This window comes from Mercenaria mercenaria, chromosome 7 (assembly GCF_021730395.1).
Source record: "Mercenaria mercenaria strain notata chromosome 7, MADL_Memer_1, whole genome shotgun sequence".
NCBI classification, from domain to species: domain Eukaryota; kingdom Metazoa; phylum Mollusca; class Bivalvia; order Venerida; family Veneridae; genus Mercenaria; species Mercenaria mercenaria.
Window position 1 is genome coordinate 32141644 of NC_069367.1, and position 20201 is coordinate 32161844.

A 20201-nucleotide genomic window follows, 5' to 3' on the forward strand; every position below is an offset into this window, starting at 1 on the left:
AAAAATCTTACAATTCACAAATTTCACACATCATCGATTTTAAATGTAAGACAAAACACAGATTTTATGCACACATTGAAGATTGATATATTTTTTTCAGCCAGTTTTACAGTAATAGGATGAAAATAAGCATTTACGTTTTTTTTTTATTATAAACAAAAATATATAAAGGCATTCAAACGCCGTAGTGTACAAAAATTTTGTAACTTGTCTCAACAATAGATAAATATCATCTTTGCTACATTAAAAAGCAAAATAAAAAAGAAGAAATTCAAGAATATACTTTAAAAATCTTATTTTATTCCTATCTCTGAATTTTAAAATGATTATTGGATGCAAAACAATAACAACAATAATTTATATTACAATTATTTTACTTTTATCTTTACAATAACAGGTTAAATAACATTCAAGTTACTTTTCCCGCCAAATATACACAAAACCCGGCATTTATGCTTGGAAAATAAATGGACAAAATGAATTGTCTAATCACTAATTATTTTTAAAAAATATTTCCAAATATAGGTTCTTAAACAAAAATTTGGTAAACATTTAGTAAAGATACCTAACTATAAAGATAACAGGCAACTTGACTTGCAACATCACTGCCTTGTGTTGTTTTTCGTGTAGATTACATAGCACATATATACCAACAAATCTAATACAGCGATTAACTAAAATTTCTTCTTTGTAGATAAATAGAAATTGGTATCGTTTTCTATGTTGGCACTGATTCCAAAACAATAGGGATCTGTCGCTAGTGATACTTTGCCATTGTGTAAAGTTTGAAAGCTTGAGCTATTTTAATTCATCACTTTTTAAGTTTAGAAACCAGTTTAAGTCTGCATTTTACTGTGAATTGACCACCAAAAGAATAGATTTCAAGTGATGCTTAGTTAGTATGTAAAGTTTCAAAGTTGTATGACTTAACGTCAAAACTGAAAATGGTGAGGGAAAGAGGGGCGGACTGACGGAAGGGCAACGGCATAACATAACACGCTTTTTTTTTTCAATCCGAGCGTATATAATATGATACTTCTATTCCAGTAAATTTCGTATGCCGGTGTAGGGTGCTCCAAATTCGGTTGCCGTATGTGCCATTCTTATCTTAATACCTTTTTTTGGTTTCATCTTACCAGGTTCAGAAACCTGTTATTGTTTATTCTTTACATGTTCTAATTTATGAATGGGACATAAAACGCCCATTCGCAGATTATAAGCAACGTAGGTTGGGGACTCTTTTAAGTATATGGACAAAGACAGGAAACAGAAGTAAATTAATAATATAATTTGAAACGTATTGGGGGAAGGGGTATGAATAGGAAGGGGTACCAAGAAATGTGTTTCTTAATTGAAGATAGAAACAAAATCTACATAGTGTTGTATGTATGTAGGGCGCAATGTGCGCAGGTCGTTGTGCAAAGGCACAATGTCAAGACACTGAATTAAAAATAAATATCTGAGGGATGGTGGTTGGCTTAGACCTTGACCTGTAGGCTCCACACCTAATAATCAGTAGGGTTTTTATCTCAAGTAATACTTAGTTATTGTTTTTGAACTTTGAAAGCTGTGGCTTGTACACTTTCTTACAAAGAGTCCGGAAACAGCAACAACAAAGAATGTCAAGTTAACCCTCGCCCCTACCCTTTATTTGTCCGAGAAAAAATGATTGTAGGACCCGGTATTTGAACTTGTCTTATAGGTCCTATAACATATTGTATATTTCAACACGATATATGTATAAAATCAAGTGTTGGAAAGGGCCGGGATTGAACAGTGACGTACAGGACAAACTGATTCCCATCTATCCTCCCTGCATACCCTACAACTAGAAGTTTGAAAGGGGTACAAAACTAGAGAATAACGAAAAGTAATTTGAATAAAAGTTTCAATTATCTGCTTATGAAGATTAAAAAATCAACATTTTGTCATTGGATCTGGCTAATACAGTATGTGTGTATGTTAAGATTAATAAATCGAAGGTTACCTACTGAAAAAAAAAGATAATTTAAGTTAGACAGAAGATAAAATTTATGAAATGACATTGTTTAACGTACTGAATTCCGATATCTTATTAAGTTTAATCTGTTTACAGTTGAAAGAGAAAAATATTTAAACCAAGATATAAAAGCCTAAAACGCCCTCAAATTTTCCTAAATGAAGAATAGTAATGTCAAAGCAGCATTAATAAAATTATCAAATTTCTGTAACCATGATCATGCTGGTACGCAAATAACTGACATGTATAATCTCATTCTCAAGTTATATATATATATATGTCATGTTTTATACTTATCATTCCAATTCTCATATTCTTTCAAAGTCATTCTTATAATATTGTTCTGTTTCTTTTGTTATTTTGGTGTTAAAAGATGATCTAAATGAGCATTGTCTTTCTCAACAAGCTTACATTTGCAACATTTAACCATTGTAAAATTTATTGGTTTATGGGAGCTGGGATCTTTTACAATACGCAAGTCACATTTTGTAATATTTCTAAAAGTGAACGCCATGTTGTCACTTAATATATGTCCTTATCTTTTGTTGTAATGACTTTTTTCTTACTCTAGAATGCTATGGACGACGACATAGCCGTCATTGGCATTGGATGTCGTTTCCCAGGTGCAGACAACATAGATGAGTTTTGGCGTGTTTTAGTAAATGGAGAAAATCATGTGGTCGACATTCCACCTGAACGGTGGAATAATGATGCGTTTTATAGTGAGAACAGGAACGAACCAGGGAAACTGTATGTCAAGAAAGCAGCATTCATAAATAGGTAGAATTTCTAAAACTCAATATTTTCGCCACAATCTGTATGTAATTATTTCAATACATATTTTTTTATTTAAGAAATTTGTTCAGATAGTACTGAAATGGTTACTAAAATATGAATGTAAATACTTTCTTGGAATTTATGTTTTTGGAAATCTCTGATATTTTAACTGAACTATTATTGTTTACAGGAGTTTATGGTTATTTCTAGTATGCTCATTTCCGACATTTAAAGTGATTTTGGCTTGCTTATTGCTCCATTTACATGTAAGCTGGTGTTATTTTTGCACATATAGACATGATGAGTGGGACAACAGATTATTTGGTATTAGCGACAATGAGGCGGCTCGTGTCGACCCCCAACAGCGATATGTTTTAGAATGTGTCCATATGGCGATGGAGGACTCGGGAATCACAAGGATGCAGCTACAAGGGTCGGAAACAGGAGTGTTTATTGGTATTTCTTATTTTCCTTTTCATTATAAATTTTCGACTAATGTACGTCAAACACATTGATAAAGAGAGGTTATTAATCAATATTATTAATTTCACGCGTTTCGGTAGTATAGCGTGAAATATTTGTCTTTCGCATAACATATACAATACAGTGGTATATATTTGTTAGTCTTGCGCACGATTGTTTCGTGCTTGTGTAAAGGTATTTTATTGGTGATTTGTATTTAGTAGTCATTCTACCGGAAGATTTCGTCCAAGAAACATTTTCTTAAAGATAGATAAATAAATAAAATAAAAAAAAAATGAAATTGATAATAATGAATTTAATGTAGTAAAAATTAATTTTTAATTCAGGACAGAATTCGATGTTGCTTATTTTTTATGTTTTAGGTTTTACTTCTTGACAAAAATCAACACGTTTTTTGCCCCACTAAGTTTGGCATAGAATGTGTATATAAGTATATGACCATGAAAATGATAAAGTGAGTGAAAATAAAAGTTTGTAGAAATGCAAGAAGAATGTATTTACTTCAAAAGTGCTGCGACATAAACTTCATATTTTGTGTTACATGTAATTATAAACGTATCCCGGCTGCACTTCATAAATAAACCCCCCGTCTGGTATTGCACTTTGTGTTTGTTATTATATTTCAGAAATAGTGTAGAAAAGACCCAGTATTTCTATCAATGTGATTAAAGGGTTTACTACAAAGTAGTATTCCTCTTCTAGAGAAATAGATGAAAATAAATCGTACTTTTATTCTTTAATACTCTTATAGTTGAAGACTTAACAATCTATCATGATGTTGGGCAGTTTTTACTTCTATTGCGTAAAATATATGTATAATTTAACCGGGCGTAGCATCTACCTGTATGAAATAGCCACTTGCTTTAAGCAGCTAGTAAACTGATTTTCCGTTTGGATTTGTTTTGTTCTAATTTCAGCATGTCCAATCACCTACCTGTATTAAATAGCAACTTGCTTTAATCAGCCAGTCAAATGACTTTCTTTCCAGTTTGACTTTTTTGTTCTAATTTCAGCCTGTCCTAAACAGCTACCAGTTTGTGTCCTCCATTAACTGTATGTAAAATGTTTGCTAAATACTTACAAGTACCTTACACTTCGAATAGCTTGTCGCAAACATATAATATTTTCGGACATTTGTACAGTGTTGAAGCTGATGATTTGAAAAGTATGCAATGTGCTTTTAACAGGTGCGATGAACGGCGACTACGCGAGCCTTTCTGATTTCGACCACGATGGAGATACAAATTATTCAGCAACTGGAGGAAGCAACACAGTCATATCTGCCAGAGTGTCGTATGTTTACAATTTACAAGGTCCCTCTATGGTCATAGATACTGCATGCTCCTCATCAATGACAGCAATCCATCTCGGATGTCAAGCAATCCGGAGTGGTAGGTGCTCCTGTATATATTGGTTCTCTTTTATTCGCTTTTCAATGACTATTCAAGTATCTTTTTTGGCTAATTTGGCTTATTAGTCATGCCCAAACATTGTCTATAATAGGTACATAATAATGAGTTTATTTAGGTGAAAGGAAAAATGTATATAAATACAAATGAATGTAAAAACAGAAATAACATTACATAACACTTTGACGAAATCACAGTTTGACCTATTCGTTATAGGTGATTGTGAAATGGCATTATGTGGTGGCGTTTCTAGCATATTGTCTCCTGGTCTGTTTGTAACGCTGTGCAGAGCTAAAATGTTGTCACCAACCAACCAGTGTCAAGCTTTTTGTGATACTGCTGATGGATATGTCCGTGGTGAGGGGTGTGGTATCGTGTTTCTCAAGTCATATAAAAAGGTAAATAAAAATCATAATATTTTGTCGAGTTTGCTTTTTTATAAAAAGAATAATAAAACACAAAAGGATATTTTACTTATGAGTCTTATGCTTTGGGTTCCGAATATTAGAATTTACGTTAGTTTCTCAGGTAGGTTAAAAAGACTCGGGTGACATATACGTATGCTATTATATATTATATAGTATGATTAGATATGGTTGCGTGGATGACATCTATTTATACTTTTTATGTATTACATAGTATGATTGGATATGGTTAGACCAAAAGAAAACTTTTATAGAGTTCTCCAAAAATGGGCTTGTGAATGTCGGTATCGCAATTCTATATGCAATTACAAGATTGTAGTCCTATATCTTAAAATATTTTATCTGCAACTATGATGTGAACGTGTATTGAGGGGAAAGAAATTAGAAGGGAGTAGATTCAGTTAGTATGTTTTAAAGGCAATTAAGGTTGTGTATAACCTTTACTGAAATTTTATTAGCCAAAGTCTTCAAAGGCTAATATACGTTCTATCATATAAGAAAGTATATTGACGACTTTAACGTATAAATTTTAGAAAGGTCTTTTGAACCAAAAACAAATAAGACATCATAGAGCTCAAACACACAAAAAATATGGTTCATTAAAAAGTATAAATGTTTTGCTTAAGGTAAGACAGCAAGGGATACACCCATAAACCCAAATATTTTAATGCATTTTATATACAATTCCCTGCTCGAGGTAGTCATATCACAGACTTTTAAAATTATTCTTTCCTATTTTATGACCTTTTAGTCTGGGTATAAAATCAATGATTAAGAATATTTTGACATGGTTCTACGAAGTAAATCTTGGTAAAACTTTTCTTTGCATGGGGTCATCACTGGCTGTAAACCTATCTAAAAACGCGATGAATAGTTAACAATTTTATTCGCTTTATTAACCTATAAGGCCTTATCAATAATTTATAGGTTTATATGCTTCCTAAATGTAAAAATAACTACAGACGTTATACCGTAAATAAAATATCTACTTAATATCTTAAGGAATTTAAGTACATAGTAACTGATTTCTTTGTTTAAGTATATTGTTTCGCCATTAGATGTTTAAGTAAATATAACAATCAACATAATGCAGGATTTTCATTCTGAATAAACCATTGATTCAAGTATTCAGGTATACACCACAAACCATAAAGTATTTATGAATATGTGAGAATTATAGCACTTTATATTGTTTATCTCTTTAAATTTGTTGTCATTTTATAAACCACTTGCGTTGGTTCTGGCTGCCGGTAAGATTTTTTTGCACCAGCACATATATTAATTTGTCCTCAAAATATCAGTAAAATTGAAGCCTATCTAAAATATGACGATGAAGAAACAGATTTTATACTAGTAACAATAACATTAGACTGACTGATTGTTAAAAAAGCACAAAATGTTCAATAGCATGAATGTTACTAAAAGAATGCCAATTTCATTAATTCCTTTCATTCGGAACAAAAACAAAATTACCAAATATATGTCTGCAATATTTATTTGTGTTTGTACAAATAGGCAATCGAAGACAGGAACAAAATCTGGGGAATTTTGAAAACTGGTGTAAATCAAGATGGTCAAATGGCTCAACCACTAACAGCTCCGGCTGGAAAACAACAAGAGAAATTGCTGAGGAAAATTTACACTAGATATAATATCAGTCCATTGGACCTTCAGTATATAGAATGTCACGGTAAGTTTGCTTTAAAATACACTTTATATACCACATAAGTCTGTAGTAAAAATGTTGTCATGCAAATTACCCCAATCATGTTCTCAGTGACAAATATCAAAACCATAAAGAAATACAAACAGGGTGACACATTTCTTGGCACGCTGATGAGATTCGTTTGAACTCTGAATACTACGTTAAAGGGTTCAAAGGTTTAGATATTTAGCAGGAAAGAGCCAGATTTCTCACTATCAGTACAATAATAAATCTCGTGTACATAATGGCATGTTCTTCCATACTGTATCTATTTTTTTGAATTTTATCTGGAATAAATAATCCATTCATGACTGTTATAAATAAAATTTTGCAGTTAAAATGATACAGGCTTATAACATTAATATTTTCTAATTTAAAAGCGGGTATTTCAAACGTTTTCTATAATCATTGAAAGAACTGTAAATTACAAAGCGGACACAAAATACTGGTAAAGCCAATTTGGCCTTTGATTTTTTTTACCTTGATTCTTAATCAGCATGACGAAAAATTGCACAATGTAATTGTCTGATAAATACCATTTAAGCTAAATTTAGACTGCTTCAAAAAGGTAAAAAGATATAGAGCTTACGTGAAACACTGTCGATTTAACATTTAATCTGAACATATTCTTCTCATCTTGAACTAACAGGACTAAAAATTGCGTATTCTATGTCGCATCTTTAGGGCATATATTTATGCAAAGCACGAGTAGCATCAGAATCCTGCAAAGGTGATAAAACATAGAGATTTGAAACGCTTTTATTTGAACTTTGATATTATTGTACTAATTTGAACTGAAATGACTAAAAATAAAGGCTGTAAAGACCTCTAATTATCAATATAGTTTTGCCAAGTTCTCAGAAAACTACCCTAGGGCGATGAAAAGGGAAAAGCGAACGCCAATATTCCGAAAGACAAATAGATGGGTGGACAAACTTCAGACGGTCGACAGATAAATTTTGGCAATTTGATATCTCTTATTCACCGCCATTTCGTTTCAAATATAAAATGAGATGAATTATCATGTATGCGGTTTATCCAGGGACTTGTTATAAGATCAGTATCTAAGAAATATGTATGTAAGAAAGTTACAAACCTTTTTTCAGGTACCGGGACCCCAGTTGGAGATCCAACGGAAGTCAATGCATTTGGTAATTTTATTAAGACATACAGGGAACAAAATGACAAATGCAGCGATAAGTCTGAAGCAATAAATATAAATGTTAACGAAAAAGATCCAGAAAAGGAAAGGTTGGTTGAAGAAAGGAGCGACACTAGGCAATTCCTGCCGAATCAAAAGGATATCTTGATCGGATCTGTAAAGACAAATATTGGCCACCTTGAATCTGCAGCTGGAATGGCAGCCCTTATAAAAGTACTTTTGATGATGGAAAAAGGCAAGTTTGTGCCTAGTCTACATGTAAGGAAGGACAAGTCAAATATAAACAAAAAGATTATGTTTGAAGGTTATGGCTTAGACGTTTCCGTAGACGTTTCAGACTGGCCTCCAAATGCAGATGGTCAACGAGTATGCTGTGTAAACTCGTTTGGTTTCGGTGGTTCCAACATTCACGCGGTAGTTATTCAGAAAACCAGCAATCAAGCCGTTACTACAGAGGATCTGAGCAATGAGATGAAAGTTATTAACATTTCTGCTTTAGATAAGACTGCCCTAAAATTGTCTCTACTTACACTGAAAGAAGATATATCGTCGGGATTGTATAACATTCAAGATGTAAGCTTTACGTCATTTTTCCACAGAGAACAGTTTGCTACAAAAACACTTGTCTACGGGAGAAATATAGACGAAGTCCGGCGAACAATAAGCCAAAAGCTTCATGACATTGATAAGCTTGAGATACCCAAGAAACTGCAATATATATTTGTATTTTGTGGAGTAGGAACAGCTTGGAAAGGAATGTGTAAGGAAATGATGGAAACTCAGCCGGTGTTTAGAAGTACAGTGGCAGCAATCGACGACATATTAGAACCACTTGCAGGTTATAGAATGGCAGACAAATTCAGAAAACACACGGACTATAGCGATCCTTTCCTAAACCACGTTGCAATATTTTGTACACAAGTTGCGTTGCTAAAACTCTGGCAGAGCTGGGGAATTAACCCAAAAGTTATAATTGGGCAATCCGTGGGGGAAGTTGCGGCAGCATATGCGTCAGGTGCATTAACATTAAATAATGCAATCCAGGTAATATTCCATCGGTCAAAATGTTTGGCACAGCAGACGGGAGGATGTATGATGGTTGTTGGAAACTATAATCTTGGCAAATTAGAGAAGCTTTGCACAAAATACGATAAAAGGGTTGTTATAGCTGTTTTTAACAGCCCTTTGTCGTGCACTTTATCTGGTGATACGGACGTGATGGCAAAAATCAAGTCTGAACTTGAGGCACTAAATGAAAGAGAAAACGCAGGAATTCTGATAAAAGTGATATCCGTACAATGCGCTTATCACAGCCAACACGTAGACCCATGTTTGGACGAAATAAGACGAAAACTTCAAGATATAAAAAGTGGCAGGAGAGAAATTCCACAAATTTCAACAGTAACCGGAGAACTGACAGGAGAATCTGACTTCCATACAAGCAATTACTGGGCTAATAACATACGGAAACCTGTTCGATTTATGCAAGCTGTTCATGGAGTCCTCGAAAAAGATGTGACCAATGTATTTGTGGAAATTGGACCAAGACAGGTTCTTCGTTTGCACTTGAAAAACATCGTAGACAATGTTTACAAAGGCATATGTCTCCCGTCAATGAATGTCAAAAAGGAAAATGATTGCATTTATGCTTCACTTAGTACACTGCAGGAATATGGAGCTATGATTAACTGGCAAAACATTATACAGTCATTTGGCAACGTTGTCGCCATTCCTCGATATATCGGCAAAACTACAAATAGCTTATACATTCCGCAGAAACACCAGACACTTTTGAAAGGAATCAGTAGAGACCGTGAGGTTCACATGTACGTTCGAGGTGAATCTGGCAAAGTATTTTTTCAGATTGATAAGGAATCGACGCCATTTGTTTACGACCATTATTTCTACAATGTGGTTCTAGTACCGGGAGCCATATATATCGAAGCTGCTTTTGCAATTGGCCAGAGAATTACAGAATTAAATGCGTTTGAAATAGCCGTTTCAGCAGAATTTGAAAATACACTCATGCCTCAGGGCAACAATCAATATTTGGTTGATGTTCAAATTGAAAACGACGTAGGAAGCAAACAAAGGCTCTTCGTGGCTAGGAATGAAGGAAAAACTCTTTGTCGTGGGACGATATCGCAGAGACCAAAGTCACAAAGAAAATGGTTGGACGTTTATCCAATAAAAGAGAGATGCGCTAAATACAAGACCCAAGACGAATGCTACGCATTTTCAGAGCAGTTTCCTTTTAAATATGGAGATTCGTTAAGGATAATGCGTCAAGCCTGGGCAACAGATACAGAATGTCTGGTTGAGTTCGAGTTGGAAGATTCAGTGAAATCACAGTGTAAATCGACACATTTCCATCCCTGCATTATTGATGGTCTGTTTCAAACGGTCGCAATATTGATGAAACGCGACAGATCCAATTCATCGCCAGTCCTACCAAAGGGCGTCGATTCAGTTGTTATAAACAGACCACAACAAAGCAAAATGTTTGCTTACACTCAGTTGCTGAGGAGGACTGATATCGGGAGTCATTACAACTTTCTGTTGATAACGCCTGATGGTCACGTGATAGCTGAAATTGAAAATTTCTACATCCAGACAATGGGCGTACCAAGCACACTGGATAGAATAAGTTTCAAAATCAACTGGCGTCAGGTAACCATTTCTGATTTCAACAAGGATAACAACGAAGGACATGTTGTCGTTTTTGGAACAAAGAGATTTATTGAATGCTACAAAGCTACAGAGGTCAACGACAATAGCTTCGTTTCTATCAGTATTTCTGACAACAACTTCAATGAGGACTCTTTTGGGAATACAATTTCAAAATACGCTAATTCTTTGCGGGCCATTGTGTTTGCCCCATGCTATAACATCCAGCACGTTCTCCCTAGTGAGATACGTATTTACCAGGCAGCAAAGGAAATGTTTCTGGTGCTTCGACAACTCTTGACTTTTGTACAAGAAAATACTAGTAGTTTGAACGTTCCGTTGTATGTAGTTACTGAAAATACAATTGCATCGGACAAGCATAACATTTCTGCCTCAAATATTTGTGGATCGGAGGTTTGGGGAATGGTTCGCTCGTCTGTTTTGGAAACAGCCTTTGATAACCTAGTACTACTTGATATGGAGTTGACAACAGAGAATATGGCTAACCTTCAAAAGATAGTCCGGTCGATGGTGAAGAATGTCAAAGAATATTTACTAAACTGCGGTCAAGTGTTCTGCAGTGAAATACTTGAATATAATGAAAGCAAACACGCGACTGCTGTCAATACAGAAATCAACCTTGACACCTTTGATTATGCCGCCCTGAAAACATCTAACCCTGCCGTTGCCAAAAACCTATACTTTGAATTATGCCAAAGTTCTCAAGGCGAAGGTAAGAGATCAACTCAAGAATATTCGGTTCGTCTTCATTCATTTTGTTTGCATGATCCTTCGCTTTTTCCGATTTCACCAGTTTTGCTTGACACAGAAGAAATTATATGGCCTGAAGATGATTCTAAGGGATTTCAAATGATGTGTTTAGAAGGTATTGGATGGGAAGAGGATAAATTCCTTTCTGGAACAAACCCAACTAACCCAACAGTTGGATTTTGTTTTCCAACTGATGTTAAAACAGTTGTCAGAATTCCATCTCAATATACATTCAATCCAGAATGCTTTTCAAAGTATATTCCAGGCATGATGTCAGTCGCAGTAATAATTTTGAAAATTGTTGAATCCTGTGAGCCAGCAAGTAATGTATGTGTAGTTGTTGACAATGATTCTAATTCTTGGTTGCAGCTTATTCGGTCTTTGTTTTCAAACCTCTCCTCATCTACTGTCCATGTAGAGCAAAAGGATTCTGTTTCCGGTGCTACAGACAAAAGTGATGCACAGACAGTTGTTATTCTTTCAAATGTCACTCACAAACATATAGAAAAGCTCCATTTCCGCTTTCCCGGCTTGCAGAAAGTCGTTAGTCTCGAGCAGTATCTCCCTATGTACATGAAAATATGGATAGAACATGAAATCAGCGATGTAGAAACAGATGTCCTAAGGACAGAAAATATCTTTACTTCTTCAGAGTTACCAGAAAAAGTGAAAACGGTGACAGAAATTTTACAAAGCTCAACCAAATTTGAAAATATAACACAGACAGAAGAAAGCGAACACACTAAAGTTCAGAAAGAGGAACACAGGGCTGATATTCTACATTTACCTTTTCCAGTCTTAACGGTCTTAGAAGGGAAGAAATCGACAGGTAAAGTTCCTTTGAAAGTACCTTGCAATGGTATTTTTCGTAAAAATGGATGTTATATCCTTGTTGGTGGACTGACTGGATTAGGGTGGGAGCTACTTCAGTTGCTGGCAGAGCTTGGGGCGGGTTATATAGCCACTCTATCAAGACGTAAACCTACAGGTGATAGGATGCAAGACATCAAAAATATTATGAAAAAGTTTAATTGTACAGTGCTTCCAATTCAAGCAGATATTACTAAATTAGATGAGCTCAGATCAGCAATCGGGGAAATCCGATCGAAAATTGGTAATAAACATATAAAAGGCATATTCCATGGTGGTGGTGTAACAGCAGATAAATTGCTCAAGAACATGACCGATACAGATGTAGACACACCATTGCTTCCAAAGATTTTAGGCACATGGAATTTGCATACTGTTGCGGAAGATATGAATCTTGACTTTTTTGTGATGCATTCGTCTGTTGCAGGTGTCATTGGAAACGCAGGTCAATGTAATTATGCTGCAGGCAATACATTTCAGGACGCAGTTGCTCACTACCGTAAGAGTCATGGCTTGTGCGGAACGAGTATAAACTGGAGCGCATTGTCGCTTGGCATGGCAAAGGAGAAAGCAGAGTTAGAAACATTTCTGAAAAACCAAAGATTCAACTATCTCAGTCTAGAGGACATAAGAAATTGTTTCATGCAGTCACTGACATGTCATCTGTCACAGGTTATGTTCGGTAGATTCGATTGGGAGAAGTTTCGGCTCCATCCTATTGTTAAGATGTTTCCACACAAGTTTTCAAAAATATTAAGCAAATATGAGAAGGCAACAACAAAGAATCTTGAGAAAAAGTCTCATTTTGACATCGACGATTATCACAACTCTCACCCAAAAGACAAGAAGAATATGGTATTCGAACTACTAAAAATGACAATAGGTGATACATTCGTATTTGATGACACCGTCATCACAGAAGAAACAAACTTTGTCTCACTAGGCATTGATTCCATGGCTGCAATGAGCTTCATAAATTTTGTATTTGAGGCGACGCAAGTTAGAATTCCAGAAGGAAAATTATTTGCAGATTCAGCCACAGTTGCTACTCTTATCGCCTATATAATAGAGCATATTCCAAAGCAATTGGGATTTAAAAATAAGTCTGTCGGTGAAGAAAACAAGAAGCTACTTCAGTATTTGCAAGGAGACATTACTTTTATGCAGAAAATGGTTTTAGATGACATGAAGAAACACAATGGAGGAAACTTCATATACCAGATAGATATTGAGATCTTTGGCGAAATATTTACTTTGCAAGGATGGAAAACGGTTGTGAATCATATAGTGAAAATGAACCCAGACCTGCGTCGAGTGTACAGGGCAAAAGATGACGGTACTTACCAGTCCACATTGATTGGAAAGAATGACGTTAATGTCGACATATCGCAAGTGGAATTTGACAGTATATGCCAGGATAATACCGTTGACAAAAGAAATCATGTGTATTTTGATCTCACTAAGGAGCTACCTCTCAAATTTCAGTACGCCTGCCAAAATGACAAAACAAGACTTCGACTTTACATTCATTCTGTAGCTTGTGATTTATCAGGTGTCACACTCCTTTTCACCGATTTAAAGCTTTACTTTAAGTCGTTTCATACAAATCAGTCTTTACCCGAAAAGAACACAGATATTGATCTGGCAGATGATGTTCGCTGTACGCGAGCTCTACTTCACCCTGAAACTAAATTGTATTGGAAGGATCAGTTTAATTCAGATATTCGACCATTTACATTTGGAGCAAGTCTTTCTGAGAAACAGAATGAAGATGACTTCAAAGAAATAACTGTTAGTCTTCCTATGTCAAAGGTAGAACGAGTACTAGCATATGTTCAAGAAAAGGGACTCTCAGTTTACACATTTGTTACTGCTGCCTACCTAGTTACTCTCCGTCAGATGACAAAAATGGACGTTATACCACTTCTGAATGTAACTGATATGCGAAGTCATATTCCAAAACTTAATTCCTACATTACAAGAGGAGGAAATCTTGTTCCTTTTATCGGAGATATGAGAAACATGGGAAATGTTGGTGATTTTCTAAAGCGAATTTCAGATGGTCTGTCTATGATGACTCGGCATAGTATATATCCTTTCGAACTTATTAAAGACGAAATACACAGTGAAGAGTTGAAAACACATATAAGTAGGCACTTGCTTGCTGCAGACAATATGACAAATGTAAACAAAATTTTGAAAGACAGAAATGTTTCAGTCAAGTCTATCGTACATAGAAGATGCTACTATGAAACTGTCATGATAATCGTCTATGATCTACTACAGAAAGAAATATATCTTACATTGGGATACAACTCAAAGGCACTGAAAGATGGAGAGGCAAAGCTTATTCCAATGAGTGTTTTTGATCTTATGGAAGCCTTTATGACTCAAGAAAACTTAGATGTCGGAGAAATACTCATAGGAAATGATTTTCCGATGTCGAGAGGAACTTTATCCGATAAGGAAGTAACTTATTATCTCGAACAGCATAAAAAATCAGAATCGAAGCTTCAGACAAACATGATGAGTATGGAAATGAAAGTTGAAAAAATCACCGGATTTAAGGAGACAGTATCAGATGAACAACTCAAGAAGGCTAAAGATGATGACGAAAGTCAAACCATTTTATATGAAGGTAAGACAATTAAGTATTTGAGATGTACTAGAATATTATTTTTACTGGACATGAGTACTAGTAAGTTTGTGATCAAGTCCACAGCTGCCAGAGTAGGCCATTTTTCCGGTCTGTATCAATAATGACGTAAGAGGTGGTAATTTTATTCCCCATTGAATTACATTGCACAGCGGATGATACGAAATTGTTTTGAGACAGTATATGCCTAGTTAAATTCTGCAGGGTTAACACAAACACAAACACAAAATCAGTTTAACGTAAGTATCAGCAATAACACTTTCTTTTAAAGGTTGCTTCAAACAACATTCAAGCGATGGATGCGAACAAGATGTGACACTTTTATTGTTGAAGGAGACCTATAGCTCAGGTAGTGAAGATGTTGCTTTAAGTTGGAAGGCAGAGGAAAATTGGTCAGAACGCAAATTATCAGTTCACAAAATTTCAGACGTAAAATTTCAAGAAAAAGAAGGTAGTATTTATTTTCATACCTTTACTTTGAAAGGCCTCTGTGGCTGAGTGGTTAAAGTAGCTGACTTCGAATCATTTGCCAGTCACCTATGTTGGTGTATAACCTTGTTAAGGGTTGTAGAATTCTTCATGTAAGGGAGCCATCGCGATGTCTAAAAGAAGGTCAGTGGTTCTACCTAGGTATCATCCTATGCCTGAAACAAAAAGGACTCTCTGAGTTCATCCTCATCCATCAAAAAGCTGGAATAGTCGCCAGTTATGTCCGTGTGATGTTAAAACCAACGAAATGACAACATATCATTTTGCTTAGGGTTTGATTTTAAACAAATATCGAAGAGTTATAATTCCTATCTGTATGTTTTACATGCTGATAACACATCATTCTATGTTCCGTAAGCAAATAGAGGTCACATTCTAAAAACGTCTACACAGACAGTTGAATCAAGGCAAACAATTCGCATTCAAGCGCTTTTAAATCAGTGCATTTCATTTTAAATTATGGTTATAAATTTGGCAGATCATATTAAGTTATTTCAAACTAAACTCCATTAATTTCTGTATTTCTTTTCTCTTTTACCGACTGGATATTTATTTAATCTAATGTTTTATTGTCAGTCTGTCTGTTAGCCTTTCGTATAAAAGGTGTAAACATCATCAAAATTGTTTTTTTTTCTTATCGTAAACGTTTTGTTTAATATGGTAACAAATCTTGAATAGGCATTTAACTTTTCATACTTAACCATATGTTTTTTTTTCTTTTCAGGTTCTTTTTATATTATGCTGAAAAGCCATAGCCGATGGTTTATTTTTAAATCATATTCCGGGGAAAAAGCTTTGACCTTGATTGCGAAGTTAAGGGAAGCCGTTTCTGAACAAAAGACCATTTACAAAGATAAAAAAAGAGCCAGTATTCCACATTTAGTTTGACGAGATGCGATAAAAATGACACACAATCACATTGATTGAAATGCTTCTTACAAACTGATAAAGGTTAATTTGTCGTAAAAATAATTACGACATTTCGTAAAAGCAATAGGAATACATACCTCTTGTCGTTGATCTTGCATAATCAACACTCTTGTTGTAACTTAGTAAAGAAATGAAGGTGATATGAAGACGTTAGGCGGTTAGTTGGAGCCTACTGCACATCATTTGAATGTCAAAAATACTTTTAACAATGTCAAGCTGAAATGTTGCTACCAGACTAATTTGTTGTTCGTTTATAAGATATATTGTATGGAAAGAAGAAAAATAAGACAATTTGTGTTTTAATCATTTTTTTTATTTCAGCTTATCTTTTAAGGGAATTTTTCAAAAGCATTTTCGTGTATGTTTTGATTCTTGTGATCCTTTATTATTTTCTTTTTCTAACAGAAAAGTACTCATCGATAAAATGTTAGTCTACCTTGAATTATGGAGGCATTTTAATTGTCAGAAAAGATAAAGTGAAATTATCGAATCCACATAGCAATTAATTGTCCTATATACATGTATATATACATTTCATTCCTAAATCAAACTATAATCATATACAAGTTTTGTATTAGTTTTCTTGTATAAATTTCAATTAGAAAAAGTCGAATGACTAGATTATAATATTTGCACTATGGTTCCTAAATTGGTGGTTTTTGTCGCATTAATTCTTGTAGTATTGTATAAATATTGTTGGTTTCTTAAACTACATGTTTATTTGGAGATAGTGCTATGATTAATATCAAATTGTTGCTTTTGCTTATTCATCTTTTGTGTTATGAGTTTATATTATTTTTTCTCATTCACTTGACTATCTAGAAGAGTGTATTATGCTTCCTGTTTTATTCTAAGCTCACCTGAGGCAAAGGATCAAGGTGAGCTTTTAAGACCGCGTGATGTACGTCGTGCGTCCGTCAGCATTTTCTGAAAAATCTTCTTCAAAACCACTGGGCAGATTTACACCAGAATGCTTCTTGGGTAGTCCCTTTTCAAACTTGTTCATTGAATTGAATTCAACACAGAACTATGGTTGCCATGACAACCGAAAGAAAAAACTTTAAAAAAGTTATCTTGGCTAATCCGCAAAGCGTAGGGCCTCGATATTTGGCATGAGACATCATCTAATGAAGACTGTTCAAATTATGCTCCTGGGTGAAAAGAGGCCCCGCCCCGGTGTCTTAAGTTTTACATAGTCGTATAAAAGGATTTTTTTAAAAAACCTTCTTGTCTGAAACCACACGACCTAGGCCTTTGATATTTGATTTGATATGCAGGATTGCCTTGTGGTCCCATACCAAGATTATTCAAATTATTACCCTGGGATGAAAAGAGGGGGTCAAAGGTTTTAGACTTATATAAGAAAAAAACTTAAGAAATCTTCTTGTCTAAAACTGCAAGGCCTAGGCTTTTGATATTTCGTATGTTGCATTGCCTAGTTGTCCTCTACTAAAATGTTTCAAATAATGACCCTGGTGTGAAAAGAGACCCTGCCGAGGGGTCCGAAGTTTTACATAGACTTATATAGGAAAAGATTTTAAAAATCTTCCGGTCTGACAGTTCAAGGCCTAGGCATTTGATATTTGGTATGCTGTATTGCCTAGTGGTTCTCTAACAAGAGTGTTCAAATTATGCCCCTGGGGTGAAAAGAGGCCCCGCTCCGGGGGTAACTTGTTATATGAGTTTTATAGGTAAAACAAACTTCAAAAATTATCTGATCATATTTCCTAGAATGTTTAATTATAATTACCTGATGATCCCAAGTAATAAGGTGTCACTTGACTATGACCTTGACCTACTGCCTTGTCTTTTGAGATGCAGCCTCGAAATTTGGATGACATTTACAGTTTTATATACCAATCTTAAAACTGACCTATAGTGACCATGAATTTTACCTACTGACCTACATTCTATTTTAGCATCAAACTGATGACATTTGAAACATGTAGCTCATATAACTCAGGCGAGCGATCAAGGGTCATCATGACCGTCTTGTTTTATTGTTTTGTTCTCATTCATCATTTGTAGTATGGTCATCACATATATTGTTGTTTTCTAATCCATATGTTTATTTTGATATTTGTGTTATGATTCACAGAACCTTGAAGGTGAATTGAATTTACCATACAAAATGATAAGAAACTCATAGAAGATTAATTATTTCTATGTTTTTGTTTTGTTACAAATCATCATTGGTAGTATAATTATTACATTGTTGTTTTTCAATCCATATGTTTATTTGGAGATGTGTGTTTTGATTCATAAAATCGTGGCTAGCTGAATTGAATTATCATACTAAATGATAAGAAACTGCATGAAATCATTATGATCCCTTGATTGTATTTTGTTCCTTTCTCCGTATTAATCATTTGCTATATGACTATCATGTTGTTCTAATCAACATAATAATTTAAAGATTCGATTGTTGGTTTTGATTATACATTGTGTTATGAATCCTTAATTGTTTTTGTGTGTGTTCTTATTCACTTGACCATATCTAGGCGGTTGCACTGTGCTTCCTATATTATTGTGTTTTGTTTTTCTGATTCACGTGCCTGTTTAGTAGTAGGTAATTTAGATAACCCACTTTTTTAATTCAAGTTTCTGTTTAAAAAATTGCATCATTTTTATGGTATTATTGTTTATTCCTTATTTATGTAGGCACTCCATAAAACTTACAGTAACAAATACACATGTGAAAGTTTGCTTTAAAATGGATATACATGCATTGAAGCATGTAATCTATTTAGTAATATAGTTTTGAATCAAACTGCTTCAATACATTATTAAGGTAATAATGATAATTTGAATGGTTTGGAAATGTGCTTCAATGTTTTACATTGAAAAAATTATTGTTAAATAAATATAACTGCATAGATATGCATTAATGTTTCCTTTGTTTTCTTCTTTTTTCTTGTAAAACTGTGGGGTCAGGATAGGCACAATTACACAGTTATCACATGCGTGTTCTATATACTGTTTAGCATAAAAAAGCTGTTTAAACTTCTCTGTCTTCTTCCGAAACAGTCCTCACCGAAGTGGCCAGAAAGACCTCAAAGATGTCTAAATATTATTTTGTGCGTGTCCTAATATGTAGCTGAAAATGAAAATGGCTGAGTGGTTAAGATCCAACTGATTTTCGAAAGGTCAGAAGTCCAAAGTTATTCGAATACAGTATATAATCCCCGACACTCATATAAACTTATTGAATGACATACAGGTCAATAGTCAAAACTATTGCCCAAGGTCAGAAGGACCGAGGGCCAATAATTTTAACTACTGACGTGCAACCCATTTAATAAGTGCTTTATAACATGGCATCAAGAACTCATTTTATACTTTTTTTATTAACTACTTACATGTGTTGAAAAGAGACTAGTAAGCACAGACTATGAACTTGCGAATTATATAGGAAGTTTTATAGTAACATTGTGTATGTCACTAAGCTTCACACAGTTCTTGTAAAACTCGAACCAAAGTGAAACATACAACTTGATTGAATAAAATAGAGCACATCTGACAACATGATGTATAATTATGTTGGATATTTATATAACAAGAAAGCGTGGTAATTTATTGCCACTTGCGGGGGACACCTTTGCTTGTGCTTTTTTTGAGCGTACATGCACGCATGAGTAAAACTTAAACAGTAGTCAGCACTCGTGTCATAAAATTAAATATCATCATAAAAAATCAGGTCTGGCCTCAGACTCAGAGAGATGTGGCAGGGATTTGAGTGTGTACATGACAGGACGAGCATTTGACTGAAACATGGTCCAAATGAGACTTGACATTTTATTTTTGTCAAATCCATACGAGCACTACTGACTTTTATGTGTTTACTTCGCTCGATTTTGT

The 20201-nt window shown here is 34.6% G+C and overlaps 1 protein-coding gene across 1 annotated transcript; it reads left to right on the forward strand.

The window, feature by feature from the left end:
* Positions 1–2576: 2576 nt before the first annotated feature.
* Positions 2577–19235, forward strand: LOC123554597 (probable polyketide synthase 16). The gene is made up of 8 exons (XM_053548017.1): positions 2577–2779; positions 3072–3232; positions 4447–4650; positions 4885–5066; positions 6609–6783; positions 7905–14906; positions 15196–15375; positions 16138–19235. The coding sequence occupies exons 1-8, from the start codon at positions 2577–2579 to the stop codon at positions 16299–16301; spliced, it is 8271 nt and encodes a 2756-aa protein (XP_053403992.1). The 3' UTR covers positions 16302–19235.
* Positions 19236–20201: the final 966 nt, after the last annotated feature.

What these genes read in the sequence shown, in the direction of transcription:
- LOC123554597 (XM_053548017.1), top strand. Translation starts at nt 2,577, where the DNA reads ATGGACGACGACATAGCCGTCATTGGCATTGGATGTCGTTTCCCAGGT. An exon ending in ATGTCAAGCAATCCGGAGTG is followed by an intron (nt 4,651 to 4,884) that starts GTAGGTGCTCCT and finishes TATTCGTTATAG; the next exon opens with GTGATTGTGAAATGGCATTA. An exon ending in TCAAACCATTTTATATGAAG is followed by an intron (nt 14,907 to 15,195) that starts GTAAGACAATTA and finishes TTTCTTTTAAAG; the next exon opens with GTTGCTTCAAACAACATTCA.